This window comes from Argentina anserina, chromosome 5 (genome assembly GCF_933775445.1).
Source record: "Argentina anserina chromosome 5, drPotAnse1.1, whole genome shotgun sequence".
In the NCBI taxonomy this organism is placed as follows: Eukaryota; Viridiplantae; Streptophyta; class Magnoliopsida; order Rosales; family Rosaceae; genus Argentina; species Argentina anserina.
In genome coordinates, this window is record NC_065876.1 from 4,823,871 (window position 1) to 4,851,452 (window position 27,582).

Genomic DNA, 27,582 nt, shown 5'->3' on the forward strand with positions numbered 1-27,582 from the left:
TTCAAAACATCATTTCTTCTGTTATCTGCCATCTTCTAAACCCCGTGTGGTTTCCTCACTCGAGAACTCTCCTTTTTAGTGTAAATACGCATACTCAATCTTATACCGTATATGACTCCGTATTTTTACATCGTCCGACGTGGCGCGCGCCAACGGACCCTGCCGCTGCATAAACCAAACTAACCAATGGAAAAACCCTAATTCAAAACAAGAATCAACCTTTCAAAACTCCACGCTAGAAATGGCCGCCGTTGAAGAGCAAAAATCAGAGAAACAAACTGAGGTGATTGCTGCCGAAGCTGAAGAAGAACAAGAAGAAGTAGTAGCAGAGGAGGAGGAAGAGGACTGGTCATCGGACTCCGACATCGGAGACGCACTGGACTATTTGGATTCCAAGGACGACGACGCAGTTGAAGGCGCCTTCACTATCAATTCGCGCCGCCCGAACGCCCACGGAGGCCTTCACTCTCGCCCTAACTCCTCCACTCTTCAGCCTCTCTCTAATCGCAACCAGAGATTCTCCACTCACATCCGTGCTTCGCCTCTGGAGGTAAATATTGCAAAACCGAAACACAGTTCTCCGATTTACTGCGTGTGAAAGTTAATTTTGTTACAAGTCAGGTAATTTCTGATTGTAGGAATGGGAAGGGAGGCATGTGGGGATGTCCAACTCGGTGACGACTGCGATTAGGGAGAGTGTTAGGGACATGGCCACTGGAAGAACAAAGACTACTGAGAAGGCCGATCGCGCTACTGTTGAGCAGGTGAATCAGGATGCATTGTTGTTCAATTGGTTTTTTCGAATCGTTTTATGAGTTTCCAACAATGTGGTTTAGTTTCTGATGATTTGGTTGGTTGTGTGATTTCGACAGGCTATTGATCCTAGAACTCGGATGGTGCTTTTCAAAATGCTGAATCGCGGTGTGTTCAAGGATATCAATGGCTGCATTTCTACTGGGAAAGAAGTATGTGTTTTTAGCTTCATTTGATCCATCATTTTTTCGTGATTTTTCTGAAATTGTTCGTATTGTGGAACTATTTTTCTTTTTGAACAGGCAAATGTCTATCATGCTACAAAAGCTGATGGTGGGGAACTGGCAATCAAAGTCTTCAAAACCTCTATTCTTGTTTTTAAGTAAGTTCACTTAAACTTTTAGCTCATTCCGATGCCTCGATGAAATTTTAGCAAATGTAGACTGTTGTAGTGCCCAATGCATACACATCCATGTAGGTTTCTGTTGCAATAAGTTGTGATGGGCCACGCCAAGAATGCTAATTGCTTCCCACATATTTTGCAATAATGTTTATCTTTCATAATCTACTTTTCATTCTGAGGTTTCTTCACTTTCTTGTGTACTTTTTCTCAAAAAATGTTGTCCTTTTGGTAGTAAGTTTGATAGAGGGGAGATATGATTTTAAATTTCTGAGCAGATTCAGTTTGTGTTTAGGGAATTATTTCCATGTGTTTTTCAGTACCTTTCACTTTGTCTCACTTGTTTTGCTGATGGACAACCTCAGGGACAGGGATAGATATGTTCAAGGGGACTACCGGTTCAGACATGGATACTGCAAGCACAACCCTAGGAAAATGGTGAAGACATGGGCCGAGAAGGAAAAGAGGAATCTGATCAGGTTAGATTAAGATACGGGTTCATTTAGTAACTTTACTTACAGGCAGCGGCTATATAACCTTCACAAGACTGCACCTCTCCCTGTAAAATATGTGTACATTGCTTTTAGCCGGAACTTGTTGGAATTTTCTTCCATCGCCTCTAAGTTTATGATTTTATTCTTAAACTGGTTTTTAAATTGATCTGTGATGGTTGGTTAAAATGCAGGCTAAAGGCTGAAGGAATTAGGTGCCCTGAAGTAGGTCCTTTAAGACTTCATGTTCTGGTGATGGAATTCATAGGTATTCTGTGGTGCCTACTTTGAATGTTAAATTGTTCTATGTATTGTGGCAAGTTCAAGTGGTTGTCATTCTTTTATTGAGCCTAGGCTTTGCAATACATACTTTTAACAATATTCTGTTGGACTACTCCTTGACTGTTATATTATATTACAGGTAAGGATGGTTGGGCAGCGCCACGCCTAAAGGATGCTGCATTATCACTTGACAAGCTACGAGAAGGTTATATGGAGGTGGGCTCATATCTTTGTACACATGCCCTGATAATTGTATTTATAGGTTTTACAATTGATACTTCTTCAAGTTTCTGGAATATAGTCGTTGATATGTTTTAATCCAGATGGTCATTGCTATGCGAACATTGTACCAGAAGTGCAAACTGGTGCATGGAGATCTCAGTGAATACAACATACTTTATTTTGAGGTGAGTATTGCAATTAACCACCCTAAAGTTCAAACTCATTTCGGAATTTTATTTATTTCTTCCCTTGTTCGCAGGGCCACTTGTATATTATTGATGTTTCTCAATCAGTGGATCTGGACCACCCTCATGCCCTTGATTTTCTCCGTGAAGATTGCGTCCATGTATCTGTAAGTTCTTCTCACTGAATACGCTGGGTGTAGTTTTTCATTGTTGGGAAGTAGCATGCTATGCGTTCAGAATTTCAGATTGATGAGCTTATCAAAGCATTTGGTGGTACACAGGATTTCTTTAAAAAACACGGTGTTGCTGTCATGACAATTCGAGAGCTCTTTGACTTTATAGTGGATCCATGTATTGCTGATGATGATATAGACAGTTACCTGGAGAAGGTTCGCTTCCTTCTTTTAACTCCTAAGTATGAATCCTTGGGCTCCTATTAGCTAGTATATCACAAATCCCTGTTTGACTTCAGGTACAACAAAAGATCATGGCAAGAGGAGATATGACAGTGGAGGAGGAAATTGCAGACGCTGTATTTGTGCAGGTGATGATATCTGCATTAGTGAAGCAGTTCCTTGTATCTTTCAACATGATTGCATTTTGTTGTAATTGGCAGCCAAAAGTTTAGTATATTCACTTGTTCTTTTCTTTTCTCCCTCTTATTTCAGTCATACATTCCAAAGACGCTAGATAATGTGAAGAATGCTGAGGCCGATGTGATACGATTAACTAGTGGTGAGGACACTGGAGACATGTACTACAAAACCATTACAGGATTAAAGGAAGCTCTTCCGAAAGGCGAACCGTCTGCACCAGAGGAAGATCAGCAACATACTGCTGATGCCCCACGAGAGTCCCCAGTCGATCTGGTTCGCGATCCTGAAGCTCCTGAGACTGAGTCAGACTCTGATACAGATGAAGAAGGCTCAAGTGATTCGGATGGGAACTCCCCTTCAAAATTCAAGGCACAGGATCCTTTCGATAAGAAAGCTGCTAGAAAAGAGAGCAAGAAGAAAGTGAAAGAAGAGAAGAGGGAAGCTCGGAAAACTAAAGTACCGAAGGCTGATAAGAAGAGAAAGAAAAAGATAGCCAAAGCCCACAAGACTAGGTAGCTGATATACTTAGCCACATTACAACATGTATTCATTTACATAGTTCAAAGTTTTGAAATTTTGCCTATCACCTGTACCATTTAACAAAATTGATCTTAGCTGGTTTAAAATTATGATGTTTGGTGGATTTGTTGTTTTCAGCAAATCAATTTTTTATTTGCTAACAACAGAAAATATTTGATTACAGAAAGGAAACTAAAAAAACAGTAAATGAAAAATAGCAACTCCCGGACGGCGTCGTTTAGCTTTTAACTTCGATGCTTAAAATGCTAAAGCAAGCAAAGAAAATAAAAATAAAAAACAGTGTTCTTCTACTTCTTCGCGGGACGCAAAAATGTCGAGCCCTGCAGACGAAACCCTAGCAGAAGCAGCAGACGAAACCCTAGAAGAACAAGCAGCAGGTTCTGAAGAAGAAGAAGACGAAGCAGAGCAGAAAGTCTCGGATACCGAAAACAGCGAGCAATCGGAAGAATGGGAGACGATGGCTCGAGCTTGGGTCTCCTCTTTCCCGGAGGCCAGAGCTGTGTCCATGGACGAAGTCGAGGCCTGGATCGACTCCAACTTCGATCTCATTCCCGAAGGCATCAAATCTATGCCTCGCGCTGACGTCTGCCAACGCCTCATGGCTATCCAGAACTGCATGAGGTCGGCCAATCAGGTATAAATTGCATTTCTATTAGGTTTGATAAGGTTGGATTATATTGTAATTAAGCTAATTGAAGTTTAGAGTTGTGGAGGTAATGACTTTAGAGTAGTGTTGGAGTCAAGTGAAGCAAGTGAAAGTGTTTGAGGTTAGGAATCAACAAGGAAAAGGAAAGGTTCTAGTGTTTTAAGTAGGATTAGGATTCAAAATGTGTTCTAGATTGGTTTCCGATTTAGGTTGATGATATTTTTGTATGATGGTTTTTTTTTTTTGATGATATTGCTATAATACTATTTGACAAAACTAGGAGAAACAAGAGGACCAAGGTGAGATATCACATGCTCGATTTCAACGCACTGATCAGTGGAGACCGGTTTATATATGGTTAGAGTCTTTGAATAGGGACGACGTTGTGAAATCCAAAGATATAAATGAGTGGCTAACTTGTAACCCGAGAATCCAAGAGTACTTGTGCTCTAGGCATACTCGGTATCATTTGATGCACTACATCAAGAAATGCCATATGAAGATACTCAAGAGGCGGGAGAGGAAGAAGGTATTCAATACTTCTTGTGTTAGCCCCAGTAGCCTAGAATTTTTCAAGAATCTGTCTGAAGATTTCGATGCTTCACATGTACTGATAACATCTATTCATTAAGAGAGGCTAATTTGTGGTGGTAGTTGTGGCCTCAATCATTAATTATAATTTTTTTGAACTTGAAAGGTGTTTTTGTAAATTTCATATCAGCGATCTATTCTCTAGATGGTAATGATATGAGTATATGGTTCAGTTGTTTGTTGAGTTTATATATAAAGCTACTTGCTCTTGTTGAACAGGGTGTCCAGCCATCAGATACACCAGCGTCTCTGAAGGTTCACAATGATGTGGCAATGAAACAAAAAGCTCCACTGCCTTGTAAGGACCATTTATATTTATAAAGTTATTTTACACATTTTAGCGAATATTTTTGTATAATGGCTACTGCAACTGGAAGGGCTTCATTCTTTTTCTTTTGGTGGCTGCACTATAAAGAACAGAGCCTTGACCTTAAATGGACAGCAAATGGAAAGCCCAGGATTAATAGCACACATTCATGTAATTTTCACTTATTTTTATCCTTTTGACTTGGTTTTATTGTTTTCATCTTCTATAGGCACTACTTTAGTCAATGTACCTCAAGACAGTGATCTATATATGATGAAGCGAAAGGAAGCGCTTGAGAAATTTCAGATGTAGGTGGACAATGGATTTTGTGTGCTTCATTGTGTGCATAAGACCTTATGTTTCTGTTCACTTACTGACTACGTATTGGTGGTTTCAGCTTAGTGGAGCTGGAGAAGCTGCTTGCCCCTACTTTCTTAAAGCGTGGAGATGGAAACAGGTGAAAGAATTCCGAAGCACTAATGTCTGTTGCCCTGCCCAGCATTTTTCTGATTCTGTAATCTAGTAAGGGCTCCAGCTAAAAACAACATTTTTCCATCTGTAAAGCAAGCTATAAAAGAGCTGGGTTAAATTATCTTCCTTCTCTTAGTTTCTTTGAGTGAAGGCTCTGCCATTTTAACCCTCCTAAAGTTGACTATGAGACACCCGAGAAGCCACGACTGATGCGAACATGAAATAGAGTTAGTAGGGCTGGAGTTGGTCCCAATTCATAGGCTGTTGTAGAACATGGTCCCTGAAACTCTGAAAGTTATAAAACCCCATTTGATTCATAGTATGATTGATTTAGTCAATGTCTTTTTTCACAAACTCAAAATGACATGTTTGGACCAAAGCTTATGCCCAAGTATGCTTAGGGACGACTCTCAAATGGGTACGCCAGTGTTCACATTTCGTGTGCTTATACTAATTTGGATACGCAAAAACACCATTTGGTAGATCATTGCTAGCTTATACTGCAAGGTTATATACTATGACTGAGTAAGAAGTTTGGTATAAATTTTGTCACGTAAGCTCTAAAGGGAGTAAAGGCAATCAATGGGCGTATGACTATGTTTATAGAATAATATAAAACTTTGGATCAGAAATAAGGAAGAAAGTTTAGGATACAACTTCTTGGAAGATTGCCTCAAATACAATATTGGGGATATATTGGCACTTGTGTATTTGAGTATCTTACTTGGTACAAGGCTCAACAAGAAAGTCAACAGCACACCATCTTAGGTCCATTCTTTTGTTCACTTTTAATGAAGGAACTTATCCAGAAGCATCAATATGAAGAAGCAATACGTAAACTTCTGATCCCCATGGAAAGAAGTATTCCTCTTTGGTTTGAAAAAGAAAGAAGAAGCCGTGGACATTAGTATATTACACAAGTATGGAAGGGAGTTCTGGCTGAGACAACAATGCTATAATCTTCATTGGGGATTGCTCAATTTTTGGACAGCGTCAAACTCATTAGGAGAATAGGAGCTAGCCTTCCACAAAGCACAAATGGAGGGCTCAAGCTTCTTGTCCCTGAAAGTTTCTCTGATACTGCTTTCCTGCTTGCTGCATTGCACAGTAGCTCATAGTCAGAACACACATGGAGGTGATGGGGTACAACCACTTTCCAAGATTCAAATCCACAGAGCTGTTTATGAGCTTCATGAAAATGCTTCCCTCAAAGCATATCCTGCGCTTCTCGGTCTGAAGGTACGTGTAGCGCTTCCGCGACTTGATCTTTTCACTGTTAATTACTCAATATCCTGTTAGATGGAATAGTCAGCCAGCTATGATTTTTCTTTTTCTTTCTTTTTTGATGATTTTGGGCACTTTATGTCCAGGGGGAAGATTCTGAGTGGGTAACTGTGAAAGTTGATAGTCCTAATCCTTCTGGAGATGACTGGTTGGCAGTTTTTTCACCTGCAAATTTTAAGTAATGTTCTAACCTTTTTAGTAAGTGCATTGCTTTGATAAATACAATCCAATATCATAAAACTGTATTCGATCGATCATGGCAGCTCATCGACTTGTCCATCTACAGACTCCAGACAACAGGCTCCATACATATGCTCAGCTCCCATAAAGGTGTGTATTATTGCTGATTCATCTATCTTCCAATTGATAAAAATTGTAGCTGTTAATATGCTCTACGAACTATTAGACTAAATTTTGTTGCTTTCATTTCAGTACATGTTTGCCAATGATTCCAGTGCTGATTATACAAATACCGGCAAAGGATTATTCAAACTTCAACTGATCAATCAGAGAGAAGATTTTTCATTCGCATTGTTCTCAGGCGGCCTATCAAATGTACATTCATCTTTCTTCTCTTTCAGCTCAGTGGTTGCTGTTTGAAATACTATTATTCAGTTTAACAGTGTGTATGTGTGTGTGGTCTTAAGAAAGGCCTTTAAACATTTTCTGAGTATATAATTTCATGACTGCAGCCAAAATTGGTGGCAGTTTCTAATGCTGTAAGTTTCCTGAATCCCAAGGCACCCCTTTACCCACGTCTTGCTCAAGGAAAGCAATGGGATGAAGTAAGTACATACATATGATTCATTACTTTTGTCGATTTCTGGAGTCCAGATTGAATTCATTATTGTTGAGGCTAACAACTCAAGTAAGAAAAAAATGTAATGGATGATAATGGGTAAGAATACATAGGCAACAATTAAGTTTCTTATGTGTTCTAATTCTCTTATGCAGATGACAGTAACCTGGACAAGTGGCTATAACATTGATGAAGCTGTACCTTTTGTTGAATGGGGTCTAAAGGGAGAGGCTCAAACCCGATCGCCTGCAGGAACATTAACTTTTACTCGAGAGACCATGTGCGGTATGGATCATATGATCAGTCTAATTTAACCACATAAATTTCAGATAAAGAACTTTTATAACAGAGTTTTTCTTGTAATGCAGGTCCACCAGCACGAACTGTTGGCTGGCGAGATCCTGGTTTCATCCACACTAGTTTCTTAAAAGACCTTTGGCCAAATTCATTGTATATATGCAGCTTTGATAAACATATTTGATTTCTTAAAATGAGCTGTACGTACATAAAGGGATATCTGTTTTGTACTTATGGCTGTATGCTGGTTGTATATGCAGGTACACTTACAAGCTCGGTCATAGGTCATCTAATGGTTCCTATATTTGGAGCAAGTCTTACTCTTTCAAGTCATCACCATATCCTGGCCAGGACTCATTACAGCGGGTAGTTATATTTGGAGACATGGGAAAGGTAACTTTTAAGATATCAAACTTGGTTGAAATTTTTGGCTGCAGTTTTTTTCCGCAACTAGCTGTCGACATGTTATGTTCATGCAATTTGAGATTGTATTTCTGCCACAAATTTCAGGCTGAGCGCGATGGTTCAAATGAATACAGTAATTATCAGCCGGGTTCACTCAATACCACTGATCAACTTATCAAAGACCTAAATAACATTGACATAGTTTTCCACATTGGAGACATTTCATATGCCAATGGATACATCTCACAGTGGGACCAGTTCACATCACAGGTCGAACCCATAGCATCAACAGTACCATATATGATTGCAAGGTATGTAAACTTGTCTTTGTTGATGAGAACGAATACATGTGTTTTACATTATAAGTGAAATTGTCTCTAAAACTTTTAAAAAAATGCTCCAACAATGGCAATCATGAAAGGGATACACCAGGGACTGGATCCTTCTATAATGGTAATGACGCAGGTGGTGAATGTGGTGTGCTAGCTGAGACTATGTTTTATGTTCCTGCTGAGAACCGAGCTAAGTTCTGGTAAATAATTTGTACATTTTCTTATAACTGATAAGATCAGTGACTTCATATGAGTTGATATATGATTTACGTTATTTTTAAGGAGAACAGAGAACTGCACAAATCAGCCATTCTGTGGGCTAGTTTGAAACATATTGGGTTTCTGGGCTCTTGTACACTAAGTATCCTACTACATATCTTAATCCCCATATAGAAATATACTGAAATTGTGATGTTTACAGGTACTCAACAGATTATGGCATGTTCCACTTCTGTGTAGCTGACACTGAACATGACTGGAGGGAAGGAACTGAGCAGTACAAATTTATTGAGAAATGCCTTGCATCAGTTGACAGGCAGAAACAGCCTTGGCTGATATTCGTTGCTCATCGTGTTCTTGGTTATTCCTCTGAATTATATTATGGGTTGGATGGTTCGTTTGAAGAGCCAATGGGTAGGGAAAGCCTGCAAAAGCTGTGGCAAAAGTACAAGGTGGACATTGCTTTCTATGGCCATGTCCATAACTACGAAAGAATATGCCCCATTTACCAGGTATGCGAAACACACTGGCATTTACTGTGAAACTGCAATGCTCTCGGATTTTCAACAAACACTTATTTGCCTCATGCATGAATATTCAACTTTTCTGCTGCAGAATCAATGTGTAAACTCGGAAAAATCCCATTATTCCGGTACTGTGAATGGGACAATCCACATTGTTGTTGGAGGTGGAGGCAGTCACTTATCAGAATACAGCCCGGTGCAGACTAGTTGGAGCCTTCACAAAGATCAGGACTTTGGCTTCGTAAAACTCACAGCATTCAACCACTCATCACTTCTCATGGAGTACAAGAAGAGCAGTGATGGTAACGTCTATGATTACTTCACAATCTCAAGGGACTACAGGGATGTCTTGGCATGCGTGCACGACGGTTGTGAGCCAACTACCTTAGCTACGTAATGAAATATATCATTGTACACTCTTTTCTGATCAAACAGTGGATATATTACTTGTGACTTGACAAGAAATTAGCGACTGGGAAAGTAAGTTATATATACAATCAATTCAAATTTAGAGTTTCTGTAGCATTTTCGTAACATTTCATAGAGTTTCATAGAATTTTGCAAGATTACGCACAATTAGTAATATTTTGTAAAGTAAAACTAACTTAGGATTTTTAGACCCTTTCACTATTTGATTAGATTCTTTATGGGTTTTGATTGTAATATTTTGTAGAATTTTGTACTATTTCGTAGAGTTTTTGTAGCATTCGGTAGAGTTTCACAATATTTTATAAATTTTCGTAACCTTTCGTAAAATTTCATACTATTTTATAAGTTACACACAATTTGTAGTATTTTTTTTTAATTATAGCAAACTTCGGACTTCTAGGCCCTTTCACCATTTGATTATATTCTTTATGTGCACGTTTGTTTCACCGTGCTAGCCCGCACAACCTTAAATAAGGTTGGGCAAACAGTGTGGGTGATGTTTGTTGCAAACCGGTGCTAATTTAAATGGTACAATAGCACAAGATAGCACCGAATCTTCAATTTCACCTCCTTGACTTGCCTTAACTAAGGTAGAGCTTTTGTTGAACCTTATCTAAGGCCCTTCTCTCTGGTTCTCTCATTTCTCTCTTACTCACTCTCTAGTCTCCTTCTTTCTCACATCAGAGCAATTATTTGTTCTTTTTCATCCTTCTCAATTCTCATAGCTATCGAAAATTCAATATGCTCCCTTCAAATTAAATTAAGAAATCAAGAAAGTCACAAAATAGAATGATCTCTTCCATATTTTTCATTCAGTTGCAGATTGAAGGTAATTGGGATTTTGGATATCGCAAAACTCGATTTGAATTGATGAGATTTTGCATTATGAAAAGATGACTTCTGGGTATTGTAGAATTGAAATTGGATCATTGAAATTTTAGAAAATATGAATCCGATTGTTCTTGGTCTTTTATTTTTATTGAAGGAAAGATTCTATGATATTCTATAATTATTGTCATAGAACATTTACCCATAATAACTCCTTGATTGTTGAATCGGATCATATGTAAATTGCATATATATGTTGTTGGATTCAGTTATTGTTCATAAGAAATACATTCGCAAGTTCTCTTTAATTTTCTTCTCTTTTCTTATTTTTCAGTGAATCCTAAAAAAATCGGTGTTCCTAAAAAAATCTAGTTTGCTAGGCTAGGAATCGATATTAGCTAGGCTCAAAATAGATCTGGAAATCTGGAATTAGCTAATTTTGTTGCCTGTGTTGAAGAATAGAACTGAGGAGCAAGAATAGAAGAAGAAAAGGTAAAAGAGAAGACCTCCTTTTCCTACCTTAGAGTGTACTGCCTCACCAAACATGGGTTACCATAACCTAGCACTAAGTAAGCCTCCTCATGCGAGAGTAGGCTAAGCATTAAAAATAGAGTAACTCACAATTATCTTGGATACCAAACGTGCACTATGGGTACTACCGACCTTACGTACTATTTTGGTCGTAATATTTCGTATAATGTTGTGTTATTTCGTAGAGTTTTGTAACAATTCGTAGATTTTCATAACATTTCGTAGAGTTTTGTAATGTTACGCACAATTTGTAATATTTTGTAAACTATAACAAACTTCAGACTTTTAGACCCTCTGTCTATTTGATTAGATTCTTTATGAGTACTACCGATCTACCGTACTATTTTGGTTGTAATATTTCATAGAATTTTATGCTATTCCGTAGAGTTTTGTAAGATTTCGTTACATTTCATATAAGTCACACTTAAACGATCTCGAAGTAAACCCGAGTAACCTAACATTAGTTTGTTGATCCTAATTTACTTCTCTATAAATAACCCAAAACTTAAGAACACTTCGTTACAAGTATGGTCTGATGCCTATATTTAGTTGCATGTAACCATTGCTGTCGGTACACATGCATTTGGCTCATCCAGATTACAGAATTACCAACATGCATGCCAGAATGGAAAGGAACTTTTGCCAAAAGTTTGATAATCAAAAACTAAAATGAAGAACGATTCTTTAATCGAAAGGAAGGGTTCTTAAATTATTTTCTCTTATATCTGCTTCAATGCATGTCACATCATCAAGAACAAAATATCCAATTCCAAGTTGAAAAGTAGTCCTACTGACAAGTCTGATGGCGTGGCCAACTATAAATCCATCCGAGACTTCAAATCTGACTAAAACACGTCTGGGGTTTATAATTGGTAAAACCTACTACCATGGCCGTCTTCCTCCTCAGAGTTGCAGTGCTACTGGTTTTATTGGGTCATTCCACAGTAGCTCATAATATCAGGGAGAAGCTTCATGCATATGGCGGTGATGGGGTGCAGCCACTCTCCAAGATTCAAATCCTCAAAGCTGTTTCTCAGCTCCACGAAAATGCTTCCGTCTCTGCGTACCCTGTCCTTCTTGGCACCAAGGTACGATGATATTTTGTTCAACTAGCTATTAGTTCGGCTATCACTAATCGCCGAGTTCGAATGATCGAACATTTTATTTTGAATAAAATAGTGGTCGGAAATTTGCATGTTGGGTTAGTCCAATCAACGATACTTTTGCATTTCTTGAGTAACTAATCGAAACGCACTAGTGTGTATGGCACTGCCACACTCACTGAATTTGTTTATTGACATCTGATTTTACTGTGATAACTGTATGTGCAGGGGGAAGATTTTGGGTGGGTAACTGTGACAGTTTCTAGTCCTACTCCTGCACAAGATGATTGGGTGGCAGTTTTTTCTCCTGCAAATTTTAAGTAATATCAATCGTTGCATGTTCTTGATTTTAGCTGCTATTGTATTATTTTAAGCTTGTAGATTAATATTTTCAATCTATTATGGCAGTGCATCTACATGTCCATACAATGAAGATTATTACGAGCCGTATATATGCACATCTCCTATTAAGGTATATGTTATTTGCTCTCGGTAATTGATTGCACTCCATGTGTTCGACGTAATGTCTCACCGAACTCTTCGTGCTTTGATTTCAGTACAAGTTTGCCAATTATTCCAGTGCCAAATATGCAATCACTGGAAAATCAACTTTGAAGTTCCGATTAATTAATCAAAGGGCGGATTTTTCTTTCGCATTGTTCTCTGGCGGGCTGTCAAACGTGTGTTTATGTCTCGTTTCTTTCATTGCAGATATATTTTGTATTGGTTTTCCGAAGTTTCATATGTTGACATTAATGCCTCAGTGTTGGTGCTTCAATTGTGGGCTAAAGTATGTATTCTTTGTAATGCAGCCGAAATTGGTGTCAGTTTCGAATAATGTGACCTTTGCATACCCAAAGGCTCCCCTGTACCCACGTCTTGCTCTAGGGAAGCTCTGGGATGAAGTAGGTTTATGTTCTTCTGATTCGCTACTTCTATTTTCATCCAAACAATCAGAATGCGGACTGCTAGTTGGATATTCTTCTCCTCATGGTTATGTATGATATGCAGATGACAGTGACTTGGACAAGTGGCTATAATATCCATGAAGCTGTACCTTTAGTTGAGTGGGGTTTGAAGGGAGACCCTCAAAATAGATCTCCAGCAGGAACAGTAACTTTCAGTCGTCGGGACATGTGTGGTATGAATCATATGATCAATCCAGTATTTAAGTTCACCAACATAAATGATTGAATGAGAAAACTTTTAGTAATGGAGTTCTTGTAATCTTTTTCCAGCTGCACCCGCACGAACAGTTGGTTGGCGTGATCCTGGTTTCATTCATACAAGTTTTCTAAAAGATTTGTGGCCAAATTCAGTGTATGCATCTTGATTCTTGATTATAATTTTACAGCTGTTTCTGTCTTTAATACTGTTATGCTGGTTTTCTGTGCAGGTACTCTTACAAACTTGGTCATAGGTTATCTAATGGTTCCTACATCTGGAGCAAGGTTTACTCGTTCAAGTCATCACCATATCCCGGGCAGGAGTCACTGCAGCGCGTTATTATATTTGGTGACATGGGAAAGGTGAGATCAAGAAAATGAAAACTACTTGATTCTGCCACTAAGCACTTATCAAACAGCATGATGTTATCTGCATTTCTGCAAAATAGCTTCTTAGATGTTTATCCTTTACTTTTCCTCCCACAAATGATTCAGGCTGAGCGTGATGGTTCAAATGAATATGCTGATTATCAGCCCGGCTCACTCAACACCACAGATCAGCTAATCAAGGACTTGGACAACATTGACATAGTTTTTCACATAGGAGATTTGCCTTATGCCAATGGATACATCTCACAGTGGGATCAGTTCACATCACAGGTGGAGCCAATTTCATCAGTCGTACCATATATGGTTGCAAGGTTTGTGTTCTTGTTACTTTGATCAGAATTACTGCTAACTGGGATCACATGTACTACTATTTACTGTATAAGTGCACATGTCCTCTGAAACTTGCATCAAATTTAAAACAGCGGCAACCATGAACGAGATACAACAGGGACTGGATCCTTCTACAACACTAATGATGCAGGTGGCGAATGTGGTGTTCCAGCTGAAACTATGTATTATGTTCCTGCTGAGAACAGAGCTAAATTCTGGTAATAACAAACAATACTGTTAAATTACACTTATTGTAACTGGTTTCAAAGACACATCTTCTTAGTGAAGTACATATGTTACTAAGATCTTATATACACATGTACGTCTAATCAAACTGGACCATATAATCTCCTTTTTAGTTAGTTTGGCTTAATGTCTGTGAATCCTGTTATTGTTGTTTATAGGTATGCAACAGATTATGGCATGTTCCACTTCTGTATAGCTGACACTGAGCATGACTGGAGAGAAGGTTCCGAGCAGTACAAATTTATTGAGAAATGCCTTGCTTCTGCAAACAGACACAAGCAGCCTTGGCTGATATTCGCCGCTCATCGTGTTCTTGGTTATTCTTCTAACTCTTGGTATGGACAAGAGGGTTCATTTGAAGAGCCGATGGGAAGGGATGACATGCAAAAGCTTTGGCAAAGATACAAAGTGGACATTGCATTCTACGGCCATGTCCATAATTACGAACGAATATGCCCCATCTATCAGAACCAGTGTGTAAATTCGGAAACATCCAACTATTCAGGAACTGTCAACGGAACAATCCATGTAGTAGTTGGTGGAGGAGGTAGCCACTTATCAGATTTTAGCTCACTGCAGACAGTTTGGAGCATTTATAAAGATCACGACTTTGGTTATACGAAACTTACAGCGTATAACCACTCCTCGCTGCTCTTCGAGTACATGAAGAGCAGCGATGGAAAGGTCTATGATTCATTCACCATCTCAAGGGACTATAGGGATGTCTTGGCCTGTGTTCATGATGGTTGTGAACCAACCACCTTAGCTACATGACATTGTTCAACAATGTATTGTGCACAGGAATAAAGACAACATATTTGTGATTGTTTATTGAAGCAGTCAAGTTGTAGACAATAGCAGAGATGTTTACAACTCTGAATATTACTGTCGTTATATTTCTTTGGTTTCATACCTGGAAAAAAAAATAAAGAAAATTAAAAAAGAACAAACATTTGCTGCAACGACGTGGAAAAATAAAAAACTAAACTTACAAAAGACATATGCACATAACAGAGTAAACAGACACAAGTTGTGCTCTTGAAAATCAGGGAAAGATAGGCTTCAAACTCAACCTGGTTTCTCTCCCTGATTCGCTGATTCTCATATTCATGTTTATCCTGGTGTGCCAAAGATTGTGAAATATTCTCGGAATATAGCTGGGATCAATTGTTACATGATACTATTACCCAGGAGTTCTGTTCAACTCCATTCATTGTGTTTAAGACACCTGTGGAGCAAAGATTTCACAACTTTTCACGATTCTGGTGATTTTGAGCTTCACCCATTTGGGTTTAACTTGTGCTCAAACCAATGGAGACCAGCCACTCGCCAAGATTCATGACTCTGCCTCCATTAGAGGATTTAGAGCTTATCCTTCTGTTCTAGGGATACAGGTAAATCATATTTGCTTTCATAAGTTTTAAAGTTTACAGTCTATTATAAATACTCATAATTCACTTTTCTGTGTGTGATTGGAATTCATCATTTTGACTTAAACAATGGAAGTTGGGTAGGGGTTGATATTACTTTTCTAATCTTGAATTTTGAATATTGTACATATTTACAGTGATGGTCAACACTTTTCAAAGTAATCAACTCTTTAACTAATTTTTGAATGCATAATGCATGATGTTTTCACTTGTGTGCAGTATCTTAAATTCTTAATCATAAGTTCAAAGAGTGTTGTAAAAATCAATGAGATATTGCATATATAATTTAATAAGTTGAATTATAAATAATTATAAATCAGAAATGAAGAACACGAAAAGAATTTCAACAAAAATACCGAACGATTTGTTATGGAAGAACTAGTCGAGACGTGTGTGATACCACACTGTCCTTAAGACGTTTACGCCTCCTCTACCGGTGCAAGGATGCTTGGCGCTTGTCTCCCAGGATATAACGACTAAACAATTTTAGAAAGTTGCACTACTAACTAGAACCCTCAACGAACTCGTAAGGTACCTCTATCTATCACCAGAGAAGAACTAAGAACTTTGAGAGTGGGAGAGAAATCTGTTTCGAATGGGATGATCTTACAATGAAAGGATGGTGGCTATTTATACTGTGAGGATTTGCAATCAGCAATTAATAAGATGGCTGTTATAGAAATCAAAAAATCATAACATATATGAGTTACATATGTTACAAACATTGATTTCAATTCTGTTATAATTCTCCATAACACACAATAACTCAGTTGTTACAAAAGAAGAATTTGAACAGTCAAGAGAATTTGAAAAGTCAAAACCGAATTTTCGGAAATGCAAAAAGAATCTGCGTTCCGACCCTCAATTCGGTGTTGCATTCGTGTCCGCAGGTCGCACGGGCATACACGAGTTTCCCTTGCGACCTAGGATTTGCACCCCCCTGCGCGTGCGCGAGAGGGTATAAGGGGGCTTACACACTTTACAATCCATACACAATGGATTCTATATAAAGTCTTTTCAACACTTCTCTTTTCCAATGTGGGACAAATATTTTTCCCTCATTCTAAGTAGCCATCTTTGAGTGACAATTTCTTATTCACCCACAAACCAAATTACACAAAGAAACATATGATCTTGTAGCCCTCATTATGGAGAACTCAAATCTATGTTCATCTTTGATTAATTATAAGTTTAACTTAATTTAATTAATCAATTAAAATTTGGTTTTAAATGGTTTTTCCAACCATTTTTCCAACAAAGAGTTGATCATTTGTGTAATGATTAATATGATCACAGGGTGAGGATACACAATGGGTGACTCTGGATCTCAAGTACCCTGATGCTTTTAATAATGACTGGATTGGAGTCTTATGACAGTGATGGCATCACAGTGCCCACCAGCAGATGGTCAAAGAGAGGAAACTCCATATATATGCTGCTCCTATTAAGGTGTGTAGTTGTAGACTTGTAGTGTGGACTGATGAGATGATAATAACAAAAAAAGATTTGGATAGAAGCTAAGCGGACACGCGAATTGACTTTGGACACGGGTGAGATACGCGAGTATCCAAATTGGATATGCGGACACGCTGGTACTCATAATAAAAGTGAAAGTACTTATGGTGAGAATCAAACTTTGGTCATTCAAGACACTCATCAACTCCTCAACCATTCCAATAGATTCAGTTTTTATTATATTTATGCACACTTTAATATATATATAAGGAGAGAAACTCGTGAAAAAAATAAGAATGTTTGTGGTAGGATTCGAACCTTGGTTATCCAAGGTACTTATCAAGTCCTTAGCCATTCTAACAAGTTATGTTTTCATCATTTTAATGCACACTTTGACACATATATACATCTAAAAAATTCTAAAACATTTCAAATTTATAAAATAATTTTTTTAATAAATATATATATATATATATATTAAAAATAATATTTAATTAACGTGTCCACCACGTGTCCGTGTCCAAAAAAATTTCTATATGGCGTGTCTACGTATCGAATCATGTCCGTGTCCGTGTCCAAAAAAATTTCTATATGTCGTGTCTACGTATCGAATCATGTCCGTGTCCGTGCTACTTAGGATAGAAGTTGTCCTAACCTTTGTATAACTTTACTATGTTTCAATTCAAATATGCAAAACACGACAATCCAGGTTATTCAAAGACTGGCAGTGCAACTATGAAGTTTCAGCTTATAAATCAACAAGCAGATTTCTCTTTTGCATTATTCTCAGGCAGGTTGTCAAATGTGCGAGATTTTTTCTTTTGCTTTGGTGCTCATCACTTCTTTCTCATAGCTAAAGCATACCACCTTCAGTAAGTTGACTTTTAGAGTTATGATTTTATATTTACTCACTCAAAACTTGCAGCCAAAATTGGTGGCAATTTCAAATTTCGTGACATTTTCGAATCCTAAAGCGCCTGTGTATCCACATCTTGCTAAAGGGAAGTCTTGGAATGAAATGAGTTTTATCTTGAATAGAAGGTCTCTTTGTTTCATCTTACATTCTTACTGGGTGTGGAACTTCTTCTAGCCGCTAGATAATAGCTTGTTCACTGCTATTTGATTGATAAGCATACTTGAATTCCAATGGAAGAGATTATTCATGTTTCTTGCTGCTGTCTAACTTCTATGTTAGTGAGATAGTCAACTTTCATGAGCCTTGAAACTTCAATTTTTTTGTTTGCTATTGTACGGTCATGTTGTATATCATTTGAGGACATCATTTGCTTTCAATAATTTTTTCTTGGACAAGTGGCTACAGCATAGGTGAAGCTGTTCCATTTGTTGAGTGGCGTATGAAGGGAAATATTCAAAAGCGATCAGCAGCTGCAACATTGACGTTTGATCAGAGTAGCTTGTGTGGTATTGTTCGTTTTATATATTTAGGATCTCATCGTACAAGACTCCCAATTTTGACATTGATATGATAACAATGTGATGGCACATTGATGGCTGGCTAAGCTATGTTGCATGCTGATGTTTTCATTTTCTCATCTCTAGGTTCACCTGCAAGGACAGTCGGGTGGTGGGCAGAGGCGGATCTAGGATATGAAATTAGGGTAGGCTAAGTCATGTGTATGTTTTTTGGGTGAAGTCACATTTTTTTTAAAGTTACGTTTATGTTCATGTACGAGTGTATGAGAGGAGATTAGTAGGTGTTTTTTTTTAAAAAATAATGTCAGTGAGTAAAAAATGAGGAGATATAATTCTAGTAAAAAGGAGAAAAAAAGTGAAAAACATAAAAAGTATGAATGAAAATGATTAGGATGAGACTCGAACCTTGGTAAGTTAGGTTGAGACTTATGATTCTCAACCAAGTGACCAACTCACACAATTACATAGGGGACATATAACCGTATAGAAGATTTTTGTGTGGGCTTGAGCCCATGTTGCCTCCAACATAGGTCCGCCACTGATGGCGGGATCCTGGTTTCATTTTTTTTAATCAAATACTAATACGGTTTCCAAATTAATTAGGAATGAGTACAACTAAGGCCAGATGCAGGTATTACATACCATTTCGCCACTATCTTGGGGACGGAACAAGAAGTTGTGAGAACAGACTCTCATAATAGTACATAGGATAAACTACACTTTAGAAACAATTTAACCAACTCTCAAGCATTTCATCTACCATAGAGATGAAAGCGAATCAAGAACTAAAACAAAATAGAATTCAGTTAAAACTGAATAAATAGATATAGACTTAAGCTAGACCTAAGCCCAATAGAAAATAATAATAATAATAAATTGGCTTAAAAACCCTAGCCAAAAACTTAAATGACACAAGTCCAGCCCAACGATGTATCTTGACCAAACCCAATAGTGCTAGACATTGACATTGCACCTCCACCTTGCCGCCACCACCCTGTTGTTGTTGCGGCATGCACCGCTGCCAAGATCACACCACATTCGAACAAAAAAAAACAAAGGCTCAAAGAACTTGACCCCGTTACCTGAATCTCAGTCCTGAAACTAACTCCGTCGAGAACCTCTGATTCCATGCAGGCACAACAATCCTAATCCAACGTTCTACCAGACGGGATCTTGGTTTCATACACACTAGTTTCCTGAAGAATTTGTGGCCAAACACGGCGTATGTAGAGAAAGGACTTTTGTCTTTCTATATCTCTGGTCTTAGGCATGAAACCAGGATCGAAAACCAAAAGGGTCTAGATTTACCTCATGCACAACAAGAAAATTATTCTTAAAATTTTTCTCATCTACTTTAATACAAATTCTGATTCGGAAAATGTAAGTGTAATACATAAAATAAGGTTGGGAGAATGAGATGAAAAGAGAAGGGAAGTAGAGTATTGAATTCCGAAGAGCTCTCTTTGCGGATATGATAAGGAGAAGGGCTGAAAGCCAAGTAGTTGATCACCTGGTCAACTGTTGAGCGCCACCTGGTGCTCAACAGTTGACCAAGTGATCAGCACTCGCGAGAAGAACGGTCTTTAATGAGACCTTAATCACCTTATTGCATCTTTTTACTCAAATAGTTTGATTATACTCAACTACATGTCGTTCTTTTAATCAAACAATTGCTTCTTCTACTTTCTTCTTGTCGTTTTTTTGTTTTCAAACACCTTGACAGTTGCTGAACTACAACAACACTATATATACATACATCCTGCAATTTTTTGCCCGCCCCAAAACTTGAGAGGGGCTGCTCCCTAGGACCGTGCCGGCCAATCCGGTATTTTCCTCAAAAGTGTTCTTTAAAAACTAGTCATCTTCCCTTACTGTTCATATGGTTGTTTCCAGGTACACCTATAGAATGGGTCATCGTTCCTTAGATGGTCGGTATATTTGGAGCAAGTTCTACTCATTCAGATCACCTCCATATCCTGGACAAGATTCCTTGCAGCATGTTGTAATGTTCGGTGACATGGGAAAGGTAAATAGATGGCACTCAACAAATCATAGGAAGACCTAATGTTTATTATAGTAATTGTTCAGAGGCAAAAAAGATTTTGAACCTTGCCTTTGACTAATAACATATATCTTCTCTCTGTGAGGTTGCTTGACAATCCCTTGTTAGGTGTTTTAGGTTTTTTATCCTTTCACTATAGCAATATTCGAGTACATTGAATCGTTGTGTGACATAAAAGTTTCTCCTTGTATTTTCCAAGAGCGTGATGGTTCAAATGAGTACAGTGATTATCAACCTGGAGCTCTGAACACTACGGATTAGTCATCAGTGACTTAAACAACACTGACATAGTTTTTCATATAGGAGATCTATCATATGCGAATGGTTATATTTCACAATGGGACCAATTTACAACACAGGTGGAGCCCATTGCATCAACTCTACCATATATGGTTGGAAGGTTTTTGCAAATGTCCCCTTTGGAAGGTTTTTGCAATTGTCCCCATTACATGTTTCTTCCAAATTAGATATGAAATGCTTCTTTATAATCTCAGTCGGTAAAACCTTTAGTTTGCTTGCTTCAGTGGTAATCATGAACGTGATTGGCCTGATTCGGTATCCTATTACAACGGAATGGATTCAGGTGGAGAATCTGGGGTACTTGCTGAGACCATGTTTTACGTTCCAGCTAAGAACCGAGCTAAATATTGGTACTTTTTCAACATTTACTGCAGACTAGTGTCTTCTGTTGTTGAGGTTGTGTTCAGTGGGATTTTTGTATGCTTTTTGATACATGTACAGGTACTCGACAGATTATGGATTGTTTCACTTCTGTATAGCTGACACAGAACATGACTAAAGGGAGGAAACAGAGCAGTATAAGTTCATTGAGAATTGCCTTGCATCCGTGGACAGACAAAAGCAACCTTGGTTGATCTTTGCAGGTCACCGTGTCCTTGGTTATACATCTGACAAATGGTATAGTCGAGGCCTATGGGAAGGGAAAGCTTGCAGAAACTTTGGCAGAAGTACAAGGTAGATATTGCATTTTACGGCCATGAGCATAACTATGAAAGGACATGCCCCATCTATGAGGTAAAAATCTCTTAGCTCGAACTAAGGTGAATTATATGTAATGTGATATTCGTTTTCCTCGTGTTGGGGTGTTGTAGAACCAATGTGTATCTTCAGAAAGATCTCACTACTCTGGGAAATTCAATGGAACAATCCATGTTGTTGTTGGCGGGGCGGGAAGCCACTTATCAGACTTCAACCAGCCACAACCAGGTTGGAGTCTCTACAGAGATCATGACTGGGAATTTGTGAAACTGACAGCATTCAATCACACATCTCTGCTTTTTTGAGTACAAGAAAAGCAGCGATGGGAAGGTCTACGATTCCTTCACCATATCAAGGGACTGCACAGATGTAGTGGCTTGTGTTCATGACAGTTGCGAACCGACTGCGGCATCTTAGAATCAGACCTGCACCCTATGTTCAAATTCTTTTTGTCTATAGAAGGCAGCAACATACAGTATGAATTTCAATTGGAGTATTTTTCCACCTATGGTTTAGGGTGGAACATGCTTTAACTCTAATTAGAATCTACTATTATTGGCTATTTGAGTAATTTCCTTTTTCTTGAAATTTGAACTTCATAGATTTTGTTCAGGACAACCACTCAAATGTCCAGATTACCGTGTCGTGCTCGAGAATAGGGATGTTGAGATACCAAGATCAAATTTCATATAACTAATGTAAATATACAGAAGTAGAGGCGAATTTGTTACAACAATTTGTTAAATCATGCTGAGTACACATAAATCAAGCATCAAATTCAATATATTGAGCTTGCTCCTGAGTCCTGACTGCTTCCCCCTGAATCAAACTACAACTCTAAAGACTTTGTATGCCACTTCGAGAGGGCTGCCCCAGCAAAAGATGTGATGCCAGCAGACCGTAATATGTCTGCCCAACTGATTATCACACAGCCATCTCAACGTCATTTGTAACTGCATCATCTGACGAGTTGATCGATGCAACCAAATCATCAATTCTCAGGGGTGATCCTCGAGCCATATTCTGAAACAAAATCTGCATCATTATAGTCCAAAGAGATTGTCAGTATTTATGAAGAGTAATATTGAGAAAGGGAATAAATTCTACCAACAATTGTGAAGTGGGCATATATCTAGTCATCTACAAACCTTGGAGTAAGTATCTGCAAATGCACGTGCACGGTTGGACATGCCAAGGTAGTGCAAATCAGCCCTCTCAAGCTTCCCATCCACAATGGTCAGTCCTCCATCACCAATAGCAAAACGAAGAAGACATCCAGTATGCAATCCTGACTGAAAATAAAATGAAAGTCAATATAAAGGTAAACGATACACAGAAGATGAGGAACTAGGAAAGAAAAATAATCAATTTTTTTTGGCTTGAAACTGACTTCAGTCTTTACAGAGTTGAAAACACTCGAGTAATCCAGTAAGTAAGCTAGTAAGCTGGTTTGCCTCACCAGAACTTACTAGGTGCAGAAACACACATGCCAAGTGATTGATGAAAATTGAAGATATCTTACAATCAAGTGAATCAACAAACATTTATAAACAGTAAACAATACCTGTTGTATGAAATCCAAATTCAAGCAACTAAACACAACCGGAGGATCATCTGATGTAGTCACCTTTCCATCATTGTGCAGCTCCAAAACTACCTAATCATACGAAATACAAGAGTGAAAGAGAGTCAGCTCAACACAAAACTAAAACAAGACAGTCATGCAACATATCAACAAAACAGAAAATGCAAAACAAGTCATCTTAGCGCATTCAATCACTGAAAAATACCTGTTGATGATTGGGAACCAGTCCCTTGTTATCCGTATCAATGACATACTGGCTGCACTGCTCATCCTTCCACACTAACGCCAGTGGTGTATTCCCTGGTTGATAATGCGCATGCCTAAAGCCAACACCAATTTTACATATCAAACACAACAAAGATAAGTAATCAATAGTATAATCTCGAAAAACACAAACTCACATCAACACATTGACTTACTTGTTATAAAACAGCAGACCATCCTTTACGAACGGCACCTCACCGGCATAGGCGTTGTGCAGACCAGCCAGATCACAGCGAGACCACGGTACCAGACCAAACCTGTACTTATGATAATAAGACGGAGCGTTGAGAGCTTTGCATTCAGCCAGTTTCTCCTCCAACCAATTCAACCGAAACTCGGTGCTGCAGTTATAGTAAGAGTAATTCTTCCAGCACACCATGTCAATCACATAGTAAGTCTGGTCCATCTGCATTCATCATCAACAAAACCACATTGGCATTTCAACAAACACTTTGTGCGCAAAGCAACAGCAACAAGTAAAAGTAAAATCAAGACTAATTTTTTACCTCGTGAAATATACAGTCCAGAATGGAATACGACGGAGGACCCGACCCGTCGCGGTTGCGAGACCCCTGGGGCAGCGCCGACGGAAAACGATGCAGAACAGTGCCGTTTCGTTGCCGACTGATGGTTGTTCCATCCGATGAGACAACGAAGCATCGCTTCCCTGCTGGCCTCGGAAGCACGTACCTGAAATCGAGAGACGAGAAATTCAAAATCGGTGAAGCAAAAAAGCGCGAGAATTTGAGAGAGGAGAAAATCGAGACTGACCAGTCGTGGGGGAGGCGATGAGGGACGTCGATCATCCACTCCGGTAGCATCAGCTGCTTCGCGAACCACTTCCGCGCCGCCGGGCCTTTCAGCTTCGAAGCGTCACGGAGGTCGTAGTCGGTGGAGGAGCCGGGTTCGGGTTCGGGTTGGTGTTCGGGCGGGAGGGAGAGGAGGGTAGAGGCCAAGCGCCGCGCGTGGAGGTCGGCGTCGCGGCTCTGCTGTTGGCGTGTGAGAGAGAGCTCTCTTCGCCTCTGCTGGTCGGAGAGCTGGGGACGTTTGAACGGACGGCGGAGATCGGAGGGTGCCATTGTTTTCTGTCGATTGTCGTCGTCAGTTGAGATTTTGTGAGTTCGTGTGGATTCAAAAGGAGGCCGCGGAGGGTGTAAATATAAATGATCAAAAGTTCATGGGCTTAGTTGCAATTGTTATGGAAAGAAACGACGGTACTCGATGACGTTTTAATTAGAATCATATATATATATATATATATACCTGGGAGGTCTTTATCTTGGCTTAAGCTATGAATTTTCATTTTTGACAAACTTTTCGATCGATTTTTCACATCTCCACCGTCTAATATCTAGGTTATAACGTATAGATCATCTCCACAAAATTTCAGCCGATTCCATCACCGTTAAGGTACTCATAACTTTGATTTTCTACTCAAAATATGAACGGTTCAGGTTCGGCAAATTCAATACGTCCATTGGTTTTGATTAGTTCGATACCTTAACGATCATGAAATCGGCTGAACTTTTTTGGAGATGATCTATACGTTATAACCTAGATATTGGACGGTGGAGATGTGAAAAATCGATCGCAAAGTTAATAAAAAATGAAAATCCGTACCTTAGCTTAAGGTACGGACCTCCGCACTTTTCGGTCAAATTTTTTCACCATAAGCGATTTAATATTTAGGTATGTTATTCAAGATCATCGTTACAAAATTTCATCTAATTCGGACATCGTTAAGGTATTGAAATTAGATCAAATCAATGAATGAATTAAAATTGTTCAACGTGAACCATTCGTGTAAATCTCAATTTTGAAAGCTCAAACCATTATTAAATTGGATGAAACTTTGTGGATGAAACTTGGATGAAACTTTGTGGAGATGATCTTGAATAACATACCTAAATATTGAATCGCTTATGGTGAAATTTTTTGATCGAAAAGTGTGCGAAAATTGAAACTTCACTCTGTAATTTTCAGAGTGAAGCTTATTTAGGTATGTTATTCAAGATCATCTCCACAAAGTTTCATCCAATTTGATAATGGTTTGAACTTTCAAAATTGAGATTTACACAAACGGTTCACGTTAAACAATTTTAATTCATTCATTCATTTAATCTAATTTCAATACCTTAACGATGTCTGAATTAGATGAAATTTTGTAGAGATGATCTTGAATAACATACCTAAATATTGAATCGCTTATGGTGAAAAGATTTGACCGAAAAGTGTGTAAAAATTGGAACTTCACTCTGTAATTTCATAGTGAAGCTTCACTCTGGATAGAGACTGTATATATATACATATGTATATATATATATCAAGGTTCTAAAAAGCGCTAGGCGGTATGCAGGCGGACAGCCACCTCCTAGCGCCTAGACGGTTAGGCGGCCTCCTAGGTGGCGCCTAGGCGGTTTCGAATTATTAAATATTTATTTATTTTTATACATATATTTAAACTATTTTAATGATTAAAATATTTAATAATGTTTAATATTAATTTTAAAAATACTTAAAATAGTCTAAATTCACATAACTTAAATAGAAAGTCCATAAAAAAATATTTGAAGAAAAGATAAATAATGAAACAAATGTAATAATATTAAATCTCAATTTCTTTCTCTCCAAATTGTTTCCTAACTTATTCAGTATCGGACTCAAACTTAATATTCATATTTCTTTCCTCTTCTTTTGTTGATGAGATGATGAGATTCAATTTTCAGAAAATAGACAGAGTGAGAGCTGCAGCATCTTTTAGTTTTTTTTTTAATGTCAAGTGATGGTTGACCGCCTATGACTAAATATGCCTGATTAGACCGCCTATGACTGAATAGGGCCGCCTAGACCGCCTAGGACTGAATAGGGCTGCCTAGGACCGCCTAGGCGGCTGCTTAATTCACAAAACGCCACAGATGACCGCCGAGGCAAAAAGCGTGGCGGTGGGTGACCTCCTAGCGCCTAGACGCCGCCTAGGCGGTCTAGGCGGCCGCTTTTTAGAACACTGATATATATATATATATGGATAGGAAGAATATGGTTGGGAGTGTTCTCCTAGGTGATTTGGGTATTTCTATTGTGCCTAGGTCTACATGGATCAAGTTGGATGTGTATGCAAGAGATCCAATGCATGTGTTGGAAGATGAAAGAGAATGAAGCTTTCGTGCTAGCTATATTTTGATTGTAGGAGTTTTTTATGAAAAATTATAGTATACATCAATGTATGTCATACGTTCCACATCCGACGGTTAATATTGTTTTGTGAGTGGAGTAAAAAAAAAATATTCGTTGTCAACTATCAGATGAGATATGTATAGTAGATTAACTCGTTCTTTATAGATACTCATACGTCCGACATGATAAAAAGAGCATGCTGAAATAGTGAGGTCATGAATAAATTATCAAGAAAATAACGTATTTAAAGAGTTGAGTAGAGATTATTCTCTTGAAAAGAGTGATAATTGATGTCCTCACGATTTTTGGAACTTGATTCATTTTCTTGATCATCTGAGAGATACATTAATGAGATATCGGAGGATTACTGATGATAGATGGATTAGATACAATGAAGAATGACATTACGGGATTTGTCATTCGTGATTGGCATTTGGCAAGGTGCCTTTCATACATGCTTATGGCGATAAGCCCCGTAGAATATCGTTATCGCTAGAACATGCATAAATTTTAACATAATTTTGACACGGCCCATCCTAAATATTACTCTAATATATAGAGCAGATCGTGCGGGAACCACTATCTTAGGAGGTATATCAAAATATCAGCATAGTCTCTTTTAAAAGTAGCCAATCATATTTACAAAAAAACAACACTTCTAAAATCTCAAATTCAACCCAACTCTTAGAGCCTCCACGCTCCCCACAATTTCACAAACTCCACAATCACAAATCAACATATATATCACAAAAGTACATCACAGTAAATAATAATAGAACACATTCATCATTGGACCCCTGTAGCTAGTAGTT

At 38.3% G+C, this 27,582-nt stretch overlaps 5 protein-coding genes and 1 pseudogene across 7 annotated transcripts; 5 read left to right on the forward strand and 1 right to left on the reverse strand.

Annotated features, from left to right (window-relative positions):
- Positions 1-66: 66 nt before the first annotated feature.
- On the forward strand, positions 67-3,521 carry LOC126793136 (uncharacterized). Its single transcript, XM_050519579.1, has 12 exons — positions 67-550; positions 639-764; positions 873-965; positions 1,056-1,135; positions 1,519-1,632; positions 1,839-1,912; positions 2,066-2,142; positions 2,250-2,333; positions 2,408-2,500; positions 2,615-2,722; positions 2,806-2,877; positions 3,002-3,521. The coding sequence occupies exons 1-12, from the start codon at positions 242-244 to the stop codon at positions 3,443-3,445; spliced, it is 1,674 nt and encodes a 557-aa protein (XP_050375536.1). The 5' UTR covers positions 67-241; the 3' UTR covers positions 3,446-3,521.
- A 225-nt stretch (positions 3,522-3,746) lies between these two features.
- Positions 3,747-5,809, forward strand: LOC126793149 (uncharacterized). Its single transcript, XM_050519592.1, has 5 exons — positions 3,747-4,103; positions 4,396-4,644; positions 4,926-5,004; positions 5,243-5,321; positions 5,411-5,809. The coding sequence occupies exons 1-5, from the start codon at positions 3,780-3,782 to the stop codon at positions 5,472-5,474; spliced, it is 795 nt and encodes a 264-aa protein (XP_050375549.1). The 5' UTR covers positions 3,747-3,779; the 3' UTR covers positions 5,475-5,809.
- Positions 5,810-5,899: 90 nt separating this feature from the next.
- LOC126793133 (probable inactive purple acid phosphatase 27) lies at positions 5,900-10,037 on the forward strand. 3 transcript variants are annotated; one of them, XM_050519573.1, is made up of 12 exons: positions 5,900-6,723; positions 6,855-6,946; positions 7,032-7,098; positions 7,201-7,323; positions 7,461-7,553; positions 7,723-7,852; positions 7,936-8,017; positions 8,125-8,257; positions 8,375-8,580; positions 8,676-8,801; positions 9,023-9,332; positions 9,436-10,037. In XM_050519573.1, exons 1-12 carry the CDS (start codon positions 6,523-6,525, stop codon positions 9,739-9,741), a joined length of 1,869 nt encoding a protein of 622 aa, XP_050375530.1. In that variant the 5' UTR covers positions 5,900-6,522; the 3' UTR covers positions 9,742-10,037. The 3 variants fall into 3 exon arrangements, with proteins under 3 accessions (XP_050375530.1, XP_050375532.1, XP_050375533.1); XM_050519575.1 differs by having other exon boundaries at positions 8,691-8,801; XM_050519576.1 differs by having other exon boundaries at positions 6,586-6,723; positions 7,055-7,098.
- Positions 10,038-11,996: 1,959 nt separating this feature from the next.
- Positions 11,997-15,265, forward strand: LOC126793134 (nucleotide pyrophosphatase/phosphodiesterase-like). Its single transcript, XM_050519577.1, has 11 exons — positions 11,997-12,220; positions 12,464-12,555; positions 12,644-12,707; positions 12,793-12,915; positions 13,048-13,140; positions 13,247-13,376; positions 13,474-13,555; positions 13,632-13,764; positions 13,897-14,102; positions 14,214-14,339; positions 14,526-15,265. Exons 1-11 carry the CDS (start codon positions 12,020-12,022, stop codon positions 15,139-15,141), a joined length of 1,866 nt encoding a protein of 621 aa, XP_050375534.1. The 5' UTR covers positions 11,997-12,019; the 3' UTR covers positions 15,142-15,265.
- A 2,722-nt stretch (positions 15,266-17,987) lies between these two features.
- On the forward strand, positions 17,988-22,164 carry LOC126793141 (probable inactive purple acid phosphatase 27; annotated as a pseudogene).
- Positions 22,165-22,411: 247 nt separating this feature from the next.
- On the reverse strand, positions 22,412-24,714 carry LOC126793144 (uncharacterized). The gene is made up of 7 exons (XM_050519586.1): positions 24,368-24,714; positions 24,103-24,286; positions 23,752-24,002; positions 23,538-23,652; positions 23,312-23,404; positions 22,896-23,039; positions 22,412-22,782 (listed from the first exon to the last, which is right to left on the reverse strand). Exons 1-7 carry the CDS (start codon positions 24,673-24,675, stop codon positions 22,672-22,674), a joined length of 1,206 nt encoding a protein of 401 aa, XP_050375543.1. The 5' UTR covers positions 24,676-24,714; the 3' UTR covers positions 22,412-22,671.
- Between the last annotated feature and the right edge of the window lie 2,868 nt (positions 24,715-27,582).

What these genes read in the sequence shown, in the direction of transcription:
- LOC126793136 (XM_050519579.1), top strand. Translation starts at nt 242, where the DNA reads ATGGCCGCCGTTGAAGAGCAAAAATCAGAGAAACAAACTGAGGTGATT. An exon ending in TACGAGAAGGTTATATGGAG is followed by an intron (nt 2,143 to 2,249) that starts GTGGGCTCATAT and finishes GTTTTAATCCAG; the next exon opens with ATGGTCATTGCTATGCGAAC. An exon ending in TAGACAGTTACCTGGAGAAG is followed by an intron (nt 2,723 to 2,805) that starts GTTCGCTTCCTT and finishes GTTTGACTTCAG; the next exon opens with GTACAACAAAAGATCATGGC.
- LOC126793149 (XM_050519592.1), top strand. Translation starts at nt 3,780, where the DNA reads ATGTCGAGCCCTGCAGACGAAACCCTAGCAGAAGCAGCAGACGAAACC. An exon ending in AGAGGCGGGAGAGGAAGAAG is followed by an intron (nt 4,645 to 4,925) that starts GTATTCAATACT and finishes CTTGTTGAACAG; the next exon opens with GGTGTCCAGCCATCAGATAC. An exon ending in GCGCTTGAGAAATTTCAGAT is followed by an intron (nt 5,322 to 5,410) that starts GTAGGTGGACAA and finishes TGGTGGTTTCAG; the next exon opens with CTTAGTGGAGCTGGAGAAGC.
- LOC126793133 (XM_050519573.1), top strand. Translation starts at nt 6,523, where the DNA reads ATGGAGGGCTCAAGCTTCTTGTCCCTGAAAGTTTCTCTGATACTGCTT. An exon ending in AAGGAAAGCAATGGGATGAA is followed by an intron (nt 7,554 to 7,722) that starts GTAAGTACATAC and finishes TCTCTTATGCAG; the next exon opens with ATGACAGTAACCTGGACAAG. An exon ending in GAGAACCGAGCTAAGTTCTG is followed by an intron (nt 8,802 to 9,022) that starts GTAAATAATTTG and finishes TGATGTTTACAG; the next exon opens with GTACTCAACAGATTATGGCA.
- LOC126793134 (XM_050519577.1), top strand. Translation starts at nt 12,020, where the DNA reads ATGGCCGTCTTCCTCCTCAGAGTTGCAGTGCTACTGGTTTTATTGGGT. An exon ending in TAGGGAAGCTCTGGGATGAA is followed by an intron (nt 13,141 to 13,246) that starts GTAGGTTTATGT and finishes TATGATATGCAG; the next exon opens with ATGACAGTGACTTGGACAAG. An exon ending in GAGAACAGAGCTAAATTCTG is followed by an intron (nt 14,340 to 14,525) that starts GTAATAACAAAC and finishes TGTTGTTTATAG; the next exon opens with GTATGCAACAGATTATGGCA.
- LOC126793144 (XM_050519586.1), bottom strand. Translation starts at nt 24,675, where the DNA reads ATGGCACCCTCCGATCTCCGCCGTCCGTTCAAACGTCCCCAGCTCTCC. An exon ending in TGGTTCCCAATCATCAACAG is followed by an intron (nt 23,405 to 23,537) that starts GTATTTTTCAGT and finishes TCGTATGATTAG; the next exon opens with GTAGTTTTGGAGCTGCACAA. An exon ending in TTGCAGATACTTACTCCAAG is followed by an intron (nt 22,783 to 22,895) that starts GTTTGTAGATGA and finishes ATAATGATGCAG; the next exon opens with ATTTTGTTTCAGAATATGGC.